Source organism: Vidua chalybeata, chromosome 17, assembly GCF_026979565.1.
Source record: "Vidua chalybeata isolate OUT-0048 chromosome 17, bVidCha1 merged haplotype, whole genome shotgun sequence".
Lineage (NCBI taxonomy): Eukaryota > Metazoa > Chordata > Aves > Passeriformes > Viduidae > Vidua > Vidua chalybeata.
Genome location: NC_071546.1, coordinates 14,394,201 through 14,406,942, shown reverse-complemented (window position 1 = coordinate 14,406,942; position 12,742 = coordinate 14,394,201). Strand labels below are relative to the sequence as shown.

The 12,742-nt window shown below is 53.1% G+C and overlaps 1 protein-coding gene across 1 annotated transcript; it reads left to right on the top strand.

Moving 5' to 3' along the window:
- Window positions 1-5,518: 5,518 nt before the first annotated feature.
- On the top strand, window positions 5,519-7,873 carry CEBPB (CCAAT enhancer binding protein beta). Its single transcript, XM_053958953.1, is given in 3 exon segments — window positions 5,519-5,840; window positions 5,843-6,303; window positions 6,305-7,873. Coding segments are annotated over 3 exon segments (972 nt in total). The 5' UTR covers window positions 5,519-5,785; the 3' UTR covers window positions 6,761-7,873.
- The last annotated feature ends 4,869 nt before the right edge of the window (window positions 7,874-12,742 follow it).

The window sequence follows — 12,742 nt, the reverse complement described above, 5'->3', positions numbered from 1 at the left end:
CCGGACGGGACACGGGGAAAGCTCCCCACGGCTGCGGGGCCCGTTTGCCGGATCCATCCACCCTGAACTCCTTCCTTTCCCCGCACGGGGGAGGCTGGAGCCGCCACTGGTGCCACTGGTGCCACTGGTGCCACCTGGCCCCGTCCCGGCTCCTGCCGCATCCCCCGGGCTGAGCGCGGCCCCCGCGGGTGCGCGGCCCGCACCTGCCCGCTCCGCCGGTGCCGCTCGGTCCGCCCGAGCCCCGGGGCACGGGGGAGCAGGAACTGGCTGCGGTTCCTCGCTGGACTCTCTCTGGCATGGGAAAGTGCCAGTGGGTGGCAGAGCTGGAACAGCCACTCCACGGCTCCCGTCCAAAGCGTAAATGCAAAGGTGGGGAGATGACAGGGGCCGAGGAGCGCGGCGAGTGGAGGACAGAACACCGTGGTTCCCCCCACCTGGCAGCCCGTCCGCACAGCCAGCTGCCAGGCGACACAGACCAGCCCCGCGGCTGTTCCGAGTGCCGGGACTCACAAACAACAAGCCCGAACCGATTCCCTGGCAGCCCCACTTTCCCTGTGGTGCTCGACACAGGATGAGAGCAGATGGAAAACAAGTATTTGTACAGTCTAGAGCACAGACTTCTGATGCTTTTAATAAAAAAAAATCTTCTATTTCTTTGCCTAAGCAAAAGAAAAAATCTTCTATTTCTTTGCCTAAGCCCTTCTCCTGTCACCCCCTCTCAGACTTCCCTTGTTTTATGTTGCCCCTGCCTACACCCCATGGAGTCCAAGCTGTCTGTCCCACAGCCTCAGGACTGCCGAAGAGTTCCCCTCTTTTAGAAATTTCCTAAATGAATTACCAAGTCCTGTTACTAGGAACATCTGATACTTCGCAGGGTACCCTGGAAGGATAGAATTCATCTTCTCTTGATGGATCTTTGGAAAACTTGGATACACTAGAGGTCATAAATGCATGATCTGTAACAAATTCACCAAAGCAGGAGGCTGCAATTACCCAGGAATTGTCAGGCAACTACAGAGAACTTTGGGAAGTCAGTGGACAGCAACTTCTCTGCCATTTTTATGGAGCACAAGGGAATGGGCTACTCATAAAATACAGTCCCCTCTCACTGTCTCTGCTCAGATTGACAGCCCACATCCTTCCAGCCAGACAGCTCCAGCAGGGACTTTCTCTGCCATGCAGGATGGAGACTGTGGCCTATGCTTTGTCACCGTTCCCTTCCATGGGCCTCTGACTCTTCCTCCTTTCTTTGTTCTCGGAGCCACAGAGTGGGTGCTCTGACCTCAGATTTGCTCTGGAAAATTTTCCGTCTGGTCAGGGAGGGCATTTGGCTGATGTTGTCCCGCCGGTGTCAGTCTCCAGTGTCGTCTCTGCGCACCCGCTAGGGCAAAGAGCAGCGTGGAGATAAAGGGGGATTGAGCAACGCAGCGCTGCGAAGGCCAAGCCTGCTGGGTCAGAGGTGAGACAAAATCAGCAGGAGGCCAACAAAAACCATGTCACAGCCCATCGCCGTGTCACACGGGAGCGGGGTGAGGGGGCGCGCCGGGGGGAGGACTCCGGGCTGTAACAAAAGGAGCGGAGGAGGCCAGGAGACACAGCCCGAGCCCGCCCGGGAGCCGCCTGCCCCTGGGACTGCCAGCACAGCATCCAGCTGCGGGGCAGGACGGGGAAAGCGTGTGGCAATCCCTTTTGTGTTAAAATGAAGCAAAGTCTCGAGCCTGGTCTGAGCTGGGGCAGACAGAAGGAGAGCCAGCCTCTCCTTGAGCTGAGACATTGTCCCTGCCTGACATTTAGTAAGGGCCGTTGTTTTACAGCAGAGAACAGCAAGTGAAGAGCAATGGTTTCAAACCTGTGCTCTGCCAGGTACAGCTGGTGAGTTGCTGTTGGCATATGGTGTGCAGCTGAATAAAGAGAGACCTGGGGCTAGGGAGAAGGGAAAAAAAGGGCTCACCACGCTCAGAAATAAATTTCAATGTTACTTCTCTATTTTACAGCCATTATTGCAACATTGCTGTACTTAAGTCAGTCTTTTAGGCAAGGTCCCCTCCTACCCCCAGAGACCTTCTGTGCTTGCTGGCAGGGACGCTGCTCTGGGATCCCTCCCGTTCTCCTCCAGCTCACCTCCAACAGCACCCACGGGCACTGCTGTGGCTGTCAGCTGCTGGCAGCGCCTTCCTCCCCCGCTGCCCCTGCTCTGCCCCTGCTCTGCCCCTGCTCTGCCCCTCTGCTGCTCCACACCGCAGCTCCAGCGAGCAGCTCCAGCACCATGCAGCCCTGATCTTACTGACCTGCCGAGAGCTACCGCCAGGAAATAATAAATGGGACAAAACTGAGCAAGAAACATCAGAAATGTCAGCCAGGCTCTTTCTAGGGTTTGACCCTTGGTCCAGAGACCTGATAAACACTTCAGTGTCTGAGCCATCAGCACTAAACTCACAGCATCTCCCAAAGCTGCTGTCATTCCAGAGGCAGCTGCTGTAGACCTGGAGTGCATGAACTGAAAGCTTGCAAGAAATCCTGGAAAAGAAGACAATTTCCAGGAAAAAATTCCTCTGCAATGCTTTACTGTAGGTCTGAGCTGCAAAGTTGAGGCTTCTACAGCACAAAGAGAGAGCAGAGTTTAATTCATGACAGAGATGAGCAGTGAGGATGAGATTCTTCCCTCCACCTTTTCACCATGCTGGTCTCCTCCTGTTCCCCTCCCCGTGTCTGGATTGTTTCACGTATGAATGTAAAGGAACCTGGATTCTATTGCATCAGAAATTTTTTTCTCAAAAATGTTATATTCTTACTAAGTAATTTGGGACTTTTGCTGTCTCCTCCCTCAATTGAATAGTTCTGAAAAAAAAAAAAAGAATTATGAAATCACTAGAAGGAAGGTGCTTTTCACAGAAGTGCTGCTTTTCTAATGAAATTGCTCTGTTGGGAGACAAGCTGAAGGGCTGCTGCCAGTGCCTGGGTCCCTTTACCAGGAATGTCTTCATCTCCTGCCTAAAGCACCTCTGAGGAGCTTTTCCAGGACAATTATTAGCAGTCTCTGGCAAGGCCAAGCCAGGCACTCGCGGGGACGGAGCCCTGTGTGCCCAGACCTCGACTCAATCCTGTGGTGTGAGCCTCGTTCTGCACCTGTTCCCATTTCAACCCCCCACTTCTGGCCATGCATTTGTTGTGACAAGTGCAGAAATAATTTAAAAGAGACCAGAGTTAGCCCAAAACCTGCTTGCCGAACGCTGGGGTTTTGGATAAGTGGTTAGTCCCGCCAACAAGGTTCCCATGAGAAGCTGAGAGCGGACGTTGGCTCCAGGAGAGTGGATGCTGGGATTTGAGGTGAGCTGGAGGAAGTTGAAAGAGATCCAGGCAGAGCAGGGAGGTGAGGGGGAGAAGGGAAGGAGGGGACAAGCTGGGCATCCAACCTGAATTACCACCCCAGCTGACGTGATCGGGGTGACTGCGGGATTACTCAGCACTGGCCGGGAGAGCAGGTGTGGGCCACGCCAGCCCTGATAGAATCTGGTTCACATGACAGTTGCACAGACATTTTATTTTGTTAGGGAAGATTAACCCCAGGCAGGAATACAAGTTTCTGCTGCAGAGCAGAAGAGAATAGGGCAGAAATTTGAAGAGGGCAAACTCAGATCTCCAAAAACATCTTGAAAATCTCTTCGAGAATTTTACCAAGCAGCTTTAACGTTTGACTTTAGCTTGGGGACCACGGCAAGCTGTAGACCTGTTGGGGCAATGCCAGGGCAGGCCAGCTGTGCCTGTAGCAGGTCAGCACCCAGGAGGGCTCCTGCCTCTGGGGCCCTGGGACGGTTTGGGGGTAGGAAACACGAGACTGATTTTTAAGAGTTCGGTTGGAAGGGCCAGTTAGGGCAGCCACTGGATGTAACTGCCAGATCAGAATGCAGGATAAAGGCACAGGATGAGGGAGTAAACAGCCAGAAGAACAAGCCCTGGCTCACTGCAACTTGCCAGTATTTGCACCCAATATAGATGTTTGTATTTATGAAGGTATGGGCTCCAACTACAATCTCCAGACCCAGCTCTCTGGCCAGGCCCAGCTCCAATTTAATCTCTAGTGTATTCACCAAAGATTAACTTGGTAGATAAAGATGGAACTAGAAATATTTGAAGCCTGAAAACCTGTTAGGGAGCTTTTGTTATGGAAACAAACAAATAAATCCTATTAAAATGTGAAAAGAAAAAAAAAAAAAAAAAAAAAAGAAAGAAAAAGTCTGATGATCCACTGACTGATTCCTGAATTCTTCCTCTTTCAGAGTTCTGAGGTTTGAACATTAAGAACAGTTGACTGTTTGAATCATATAATGCAATACCTGTTCCTCTGGCTTAACGTTACAATATTTCCCACACCGCAGGATTGCTTCACATTATTCTAAGAGGCAGTGTCATTTTCCCTGCAGTGCTAGGTCTTCTTTACTGAGGGAGGACACTCCTACTTCTTTAATTATATGTTTTGTTTTAAATTAATGTCCTTTATTCTGGGCATGAATCATCAGCTTGTAGACAGGTAAATGTGGGAGTAAGAGAGTGAAAATATAAGTTTGATTCCCAAGGTGGGTGTCTTTAATTAAAACGGACATCGGGATTCAGTCTTCCTTCCCAAACTTACCCCGCAAATCTCAAAACTTTTGGATTCCACGTTCTGATGCACGGATCTCACTCTCCTCTGGCCCCCATTCCATCTCCTTTGGCTCCAGCGCCGGTTCCTTATTCCCGGTTCCCGTGTGTGCCCTGACAGCTGCACCATATCGTGCAAAGCGAATATGCCAAGACAAACTTGAAGGCCCCCGTGGGTGCTGGAAGCGCTGGGGAGGCAGCGCTGGCTTGGCTGGGCTCCGGCTGCTCGCGGCCGCCAGGAGGAAGCTGGGGCAGTGCCCTGCTCCAACCCTCATCGCTCGCCCTGGGCTCGCCACTGGAGAGTGGCTCTGGGCACGTCCCTGTGGACACTTCTGCTCGCCAGTGGCATTCACCAAAGCAAGCCCGGGACGCAGAGTAACGGGATCCGTCTTTGGTTTGCAGCTTTCCCCCTGCTTTGCCAAAAGAACTTGGAAAAATCTCTCCTGCCTTGATTTCGCCTAGGGTGAAATGAGACCCCGAGCGACCTGTGCCCAGCGCCCAGCCCGCGCCGCGCTGCCAGCCCCGGGCACTGCCTCGCTCTGCGGTGCCCAAGCAGAGCCCGGGCGGGCACGGGGGGCAGCGCAGCGCCCGGCACACGCGTGTGCCCGGGGCTGAGCGCTGCCCGTCCTGGCCGGCCCTGGCCGCGGCCAGCCCCGACCTCCCGCACCTGCGGGCCCGCAGCCCGGCCCCTCCCTCCGTCCCGGCCCGGGTTTGTTGTGGGCGGCCCGGCGGGCACCGCACCGCACCGGCGCACCCGCCCCGGGAGCCTCCTCCGGGGCCGGGACCGGCAGCGCCGAGCGTGCGGAGTGGCAGGCGGCCAGGCGGTGACGCGCCTGTTGCTATGGGATCCACCGCCCCTATAAATAACTGAGGAAAGGAACTTTCCTAAGTCAGAGACTTTAGGACACGGGACCCAGAACCAGATGGTCCGGAGGAGACGCGCCAGCCCCCGCCGCAGCTGCCGGAGCGGTGAAGCCCCGGCGCGCCGCAGGGACTGATCCAGCCCGGCCGGGCAGCGCCGCGGGGCCGCGCCCAGGCCAGAGACTGCGGCAGGGTCTGGAGCCCCCCACCCTGACGGCGGCAGCTTGACCCTCTGCCGGGGGGCCCCCTGCGTCGTTTCCTCCTCCCCGCATCCCCCTTTGCTTTCATGCAACGCCTGGTGGCCTGGGACGCAGCATGCCTCCCCATCCAGCCGCCCGCCTTTAATCCATGGAAGTGGCTAATTTCTATTACGAGGCGGACTGTCTGGCTGCTCTCAACAAGCTGCACCCGCGGGCGGCCGGGGGCCGCTCCATGACCGAGCTCACCGTCGGGGACCACGAGCGAGCCATCGACTTCAGCCCGTACCTGGAGCCTTTGGCGTCGCAGCCGCCGCCTCCCGCGGCAGCAGCAGGGGGCAACTTTGAGCCTCCGTGCAGCAGCGGCGCCGGCCAAGATTTCCTTTCCGATCTCTTCGCCGAGGACTATAAAGGCAGCGGCGGCAGCAAGAAGCCCGACTACACCTACATCAGCCTCGCCCGGCACAGCCACCCCTGCGCCAGCCAGAGCCACAAGCCGGGGGGGCTGCAGGGCTGCTTCCCGCCCCAGATCGTGGAAACCAAAGTGGAGCCGGTCTTCGAGACCCTGGACTCTTGCAAAGGGCCCCGTAAGGAAGAAGGGGGCGCGGGGGCCGGGACCGGGGGGCATGTCCTCGCCCTACGGCAGCACCGTGCGCTCCTACCTGGGTTACCAGTCGGTGCCGAGCGGCAGCAGCGGGAACCTGTCCACCTCATCCTCCTCCAGCCCCCCCGGCACCCCCAACCCCTCCGAGTCCTCCAAGTCCGCCGCCGCCGGCGGGGGCTACTCCACCGCCCCGGCGGGCAAGAACAAGCCCAAGAAGTGCGTGGACAAGCACAGCGACGAGTACAAGCTCCGCCGGGAGAGGAACAACATCGCGGTGCGCAAGAGCCGCGACAAAGCCAAAATGCGCAACCTGGAGACGCAGCATAAAGTCTTGGAACTGACGGCCGAGAACGAGCGGCTGCAGAAGAAGGTGGAGCAGCTCTCCCGGGAGCTGAGCACCCTCAGGAACTTGTTCAAACAGCTGCCCGAGCCCCTGCTCGCCTCCTCGCCGCGCTGCTGACCCCCGGCCGGGCGGCGGGGCGAGCGGAGCCGCGGGCTCCCGGCCCCGCTCCGCGCTCCTGGCCGGGGCGAGGGGGGCGAGAGCCCGCGGCGGGCGGGCGGGTTTGGTTTGAATTTGTGTTGTTGTTGTTGTTGATTTTTTTTTTTTTTTTTTTTTTTTTTGTCTTTATCGACATGTTGGCGGAAGGCTCCGCCGCCGCGCGGGGGTCTGAGCGGGGCCGGGGGTGCAGCGGGGCGGGCGCGGAGGGGCGCGGAGGGACCCCGGCCCGGCCCGGGCGGGCTCTGCTGGGCGCTGGGTTATTTAAAAGAGCGAGAGGAGAGCAAGGGCAAAGTGATGCAATCCTTTAAGCATGGCTGGGAATGCTGTGTACATGATGCAATCTCGTGTAACTGTCAGTCATGGATTGAGTAATCTGTTAAAGATGTTCCTACAGTTTTTTTTATTATAAAGAATAATCTATTTCTATAAGAAAATACATATGTATATTTTGGGATCTATGCATTCTTGCTACATTTGAAGCATTAATGAACAATTTTAATAAACTTTATGACTAGGTTTAAAAAAGTAGCTTGTTTTATTTTGAAGGCATGTTTAAAGTTAGATTAAACACAGGGTTGAAATTCCAGCTGATTCTGGCTCAATGCTGTGATCAGGGATAGGGATTTTTGTAAGTCTTTTAGCTTTCTCTGAGAGAAAAAAAAAACAAAAACAAAAACAATAACCAAAACCAAACCCCCAAGAGAAACTCAGCAAAGAGCTGGAAGCCTTAGCCGGTTCTTGTTGCCTCATTTTATTTCCTTTAATCACCTGCTTTAGCTGCTGCTTGGGTGTTGTTTGGGGAGGAGGTGTTTGTGTTGGGTTTTTTCTGCACTTCATGCTGTTTTGAACGTGTAGAGCAAGATGTGCTATCCAAACCATGACCAATCTTTGGCAAATAACGCTGAGTTTGAAGTGGGAGGGAGGAAGAAAAAGTAAAGGAGGAAGCCTGAAATGAGGTTATGTTTGTGTTTGTTTGGTGTTTTTTTTTTTTTTTTCCTTTACAGAGTTTCTATTCTTTACGACTCAGCATTTCTTATGTTTGTAGTTTACAGGAATAAACATGAGAAAGTAGCATTTCTGTTGGATTTCCGTAATTTTGGGCATTGCTCAGGAAGCTCCATGAGACCCAACCAGGTGAGAGGCTCCTGAACCACCCCCTTCCCTTTGCTCTGGAGAAGTTTTCCTAAAACTGCAGGTAGATCCTCTGAATGAGAGCTGTTTGCTGGGGGCAAGAGACAGACAAGTGGGGGGTGGCAGAGGAGGAGCAGGAGGTTTGTAGCAGGCCAGGACTTTGTTTTGGGACATCCAAGGCTCTGCCTGCTGCTGGGACGGGCCAGCCTGGCCCGAGCCCCTGGCTGTTATTGCTCTGAGGTCTGTAAGGAGTGAACAGTCTCAGGCTGGTTACGTGGAGGGAGTTGGGCAAAAGATCAGGTCTTACTCAGCATTTTCCATTTTCCTGTTAGGCCAAATTTAAGCGTGAAGTTTTTACATACAGATTTCCAGTGCCTGGGGAAAGAAACTCCTTTGCTGCCTGTGCTCTGACAGCTGAAGCACAAAAGGGGGTTTCAGTACAAAGACAGTGGCCTTGAATTTGTTTCTATACATCCACACAAACAGCCGTGGGCTGCAGGACAAATCTGAAACTTGTTGCTTATTTCTAGTGTCTCTTTAAGCAAAACATGTTTTCTGCTGGAAGAGCTGCTCTGCTTTTTTTGACCCTTAAGATCAGAGCCTCCTGCAGGTCCATCAGCTGGAGCCCTCCCTGCCATTCGCTGCACGTTCCCTGCTCGGCCCAGAGCTGTGCATCCGTGAGCAGGGCAGGGTTAGCTCGATACAGATTCCCCCCACTTGCTTTTTCATTTGTACGGTGCAGTTCAGTTGTTTTTACGAGCCCCTAAAATAGATTTCTTGGGTGAGCTCGCTCCTGCACCAGCGTGACTCAAGTTCTTGCAGGCAGGATAGACGTTAGATCTTGTCTTGGCTGTCCCTCGTGACGATGATTACCCCAGCCTCCCGTGGCTGTTTATTCTACTATTTGTATAATTACGAAACTTATCCACATCCTTAGATCCTATTTTCTTCTTGTGCTGGAGGCCACACAATGTCACCCAAACTCACAAGCAGCCCTCCCAGGCAGAGCCCAGCGCTGCCGAAGGTGGAATTGCTGGAGGACTGGAGATGCCCTCAGACACATTTCTTTCTTTCTTTCTTTCTTTCTTTCTAAATAACAAAGTTTTTACCAAGAGTTCAGTTTGTGGGGGCTGGAAGGCAGGGTAGATTGAAAGATAAGATGTACTGAAGGTATTTATATCTGTTTAAATACTAGTCCAGTTTTGGAGACTGAGCTCTCGCAGGCATGAAGGAGCTAATCCCCATCCTTAAACCCCGCCTGCCCCAGTGCAGGAGAGCCAGGGCGGCATTGCTGCAATTTAAAGAATGATGTTTAAATTACTGCTGTGTTCCAAGGAATCTCCGAATTAGGATGACAGATTTCTAGCTCAGGAGGAACCTTGTCCAGCAATGATTTTTTGTACAGACAAGAAAATTAAGGCCATAAGCACACCAATTTTACAGCAGTCTCAGAAGGAATCCGTGAAAGACTTGGGAAGAGAATTCCCCAATCCTTCATTCTTAATCTTGTATTACCCTCATAACTTACATTGTAGGAGCTTTGTAGTGCCATTAAATGCATGGAGGCCATGAAACACTCTGCCCTCTAAAAACAGCATATGAAAAAGTCCAGGTAATTAAAACATTTCCTAGAAAATAATAGTCTGGGAAAAATAGCTTATAAATGAATCTGAGAAAATTCCAAGCACTAAAGTAGACAAAAGATTCCAAACAACTTTCCTAATTGCAGTGGGGGGTTGGAAAATCCCTGTCCAAACAGTGTCTCAGCCCAAATATTGATTTAGTTTCCCATGACAAATAAGATTCTGCTGGCTGAGAGCAGGACTTGGAATGTCTCAGCTGGCCTCGGACAGGGCTTGCCGAGCTTCTCTTCCTGAAGGCACTCGGGACAGCTCGTGGAGGCAAACCATGCAGAGAACTCCAGGCACCAGAGAGCTGCCCTCGGTTTATAGACATTTATAAGCAGCATTTCATTTGGGCTTTTTATTTCTATTTTTATTTTTATCTTTTTCAAATGATGTATTAACACTGATTAATTTCTACAGGTCTTTCTTATTGCTGCTAAAATAACTGAGGTTTTTCTCTGTAGAAGTCAGCCTGTAAATCTTTGGCACAGGCATCCCCTTTCCAAAGCACTGGTTTATAACGTGTTTGAGTTCAGCAGTGCTTAGTTCTGCAAAACGAATCATACGTAGCAGTTTAAAAAGTATATTTAAAAATGCAATGATAGTTTTGAAAGCAGTTCTTCAATCATCACTCTGTTTTCTGCCCAAAGCATGTGCAACCCAGTGCAGTTCTGACACTGTGATGCTGCTTTTCCACTTTTCTCACTGCCTTCCATTGGTGACTCTTAGGAGATGCAGGGAAATTCCTGCATCTTTCTGTACTAGTTGTTGCTCCTCTGGCAAATAAAAATCATCCTGCTCAGGCACTGCAGCTCCCAGGGCTGGCAGGGCCCTCGTTCCCTAAATATGCTGCATTTGATCTACTGGGAATTGGAAACTCCACGGGAAACCAACTTGCCTTTTGTGATCATTTCCCCACCTGCTCGATGGTTCAAATGTTTTATTTTGAGTAAAAGGCTTTTCTCCCCTCCTAGACGTGCTGGTGGATAGATGTGGGAAACTATAGGGCTGGAATTCAAAATGAGGAGAGGTGGGTTGACACTTGCTTAAGATAATTGATTTGCATTTACAACAGCGACATATTTAATTCCAAACCTTCCAACTGGGTGCCACGATTTCACGAAGTAGTACCAAATATAATTCTCATTTATTATAAAATTTCCCCCTGAAATATATTTACTATGGAAATTATTCATATAATAACAATAAATAATAATGAATTAAAATAATAATTTCCAGCTAACTAAAAATTAAGAAAGGCTGTGATCTAGATCTGGTTTTCGCCTTGCCCCGTCCTGTTGGCCCTTGCTTTTGGGATTCCTGTATCACACATTCCACAGCTAACAGAGCACCTTCCCAGAGTTCAGGGCATTTAATCAGAGGTTCAGTTAGGTCTCCCACTTTCATACAATTTGCAGAATAAATCCTCTCAGAACTGAGGCCGGAGAAGCGCTGGCTCAGCCGGCAGCCCTGGCTCTGCCGGGCTCGAGTGCAGGCGCCTCTGGAAGCACGGAGCTTCGGCCGGGAGGCTGCGGGAGGCGGCGGGAGGCTGCGGGAGGTTGCGGGAGGCTGCGGGAGCCTGCGGGAGGCTGCGGGAGGCTGCGGGAGCCTGCGGGAGCCTGCGGGAGCCTGCGGGAGGCTGCGGGAGCCTGCGGGAGCCTGCGGGAGGCTGCGGGAGGCTGCGGGAGCCTGCGGGAGCCTGCGGGAGCCTGCGGGAGGCTGCGGGAGCCTGCGGGAGCCTGCGGGAGGCTGCGGGAGGCGGCGGGAGGCTGCGGGAGCCTGCGGGAGGCTGCGGGAGGCTGCGGGAGGCGGCGGGAGGCTGCGGGAGGCGGCGGGAGGCTGCGGGAGGCTGCGGGAGCCTGCGGGAGGCTGCGGGAGGCGGCGGGAGGCTGCGGGAGGCTGCGGGAGGCGGCGGGAGGCTGCGGGAGGCTGCGGGAGGCTGCGGGAGGCGGCGGGAGGCTGCGGGAGGCTGCGGGAGGCTGCGGGAGCCTGCGGGAGGCTGCGGGAGCCTGCGGGAGGCGGCGGGAGGATGCGGGAGGCTGCGGGAGGCTGCGGGAGGATGCGGGAGGCTGCGGGAGGCTGCGGGAGGAGGCGGGAGGCGGCGGGAGGCTGCGGAGGCTGCGGGAGGCTCCGCTCCCAGCCCCACACGCACCCAGACTTGTTTGTTTGCTATAAATACCGTGGCTTTGCCAGGGTATTGCAACAGCAGTTCATTGAGGCTGTGGTGAGCAGCTCGTGGTGGTGCCCAGAGATGACAGTGACAGGAGTCAAGGTCTCCAAAGAGCCAAAACCCCCCTGAGCCTCCCCTGCCGCCTTCCCTCCCCACCTGGGCTCGGGGGCTACAGATGCTTTGGGACAGATTTTCTATAAGTGAACAGAGGAGCTTCGGTTTGAGAAATGAATGTGATGGTGACACGATGGGAAAATATTTCAGAGCAATATGATGAAACAATTACTTGGCTGCAGCAATTCAGGAAGGGAATCACAAGAACTAGAGAAAGTGCCTGGAGCCGCTTTGCGAAGCACAAGGGGCGCGGTGGCTCCAGCAGAAACAGAGCTTTGCCCATTTCCCCAGCCTCTGCCATCCACACACAACTCGGGGTGGATGTTTCTGACAGGGATTCTGAGCCCAGGTGTCCTGGAACAGTAAAATACAGCTCCTGCCTCTACTGCTTTTCGCAATGCAAAATCCAGAAAACAAACCAAGAATGTAACTTATTGAAATATTTCAGCGTGTCTAACACTTCAATGTACCAGGAGCAGAATATCTGGGGGATAACTTGGCACAACGAGATGAGGAGAATTACAAAAAAAAAAAAAAAAAAAAAAAAAAAAAAAGTAATTATCAAGGAGTTTGGTTGCTTAGAGGAATGCAAGCTGGCCCCTAGCCAAGAACACTTCAGTTAAGCACACAAGCCAGCCTTGGTGCCAGCTCCGTGAAGAAACCCAAACTCTGCACAGGGCTGCTCTCCTGCTGCTGAGTTATTGATGATCACTCAGGGTGGCACAAAACATTTCTGTACTTGAAGTTAAGAAAAGTGTTGATTGCAGGGCTGAATCCCCAGATCTGGAGGAGTAGGAGAGATGGCAGAAGGCCTTGATGTCTGAGTGCAGCTACAGTGTCCTCAACCCCTTTTAAAGCAAATTACAGAGCTGCAGAGTTAATGGGTGCAGAACACTGACAGAA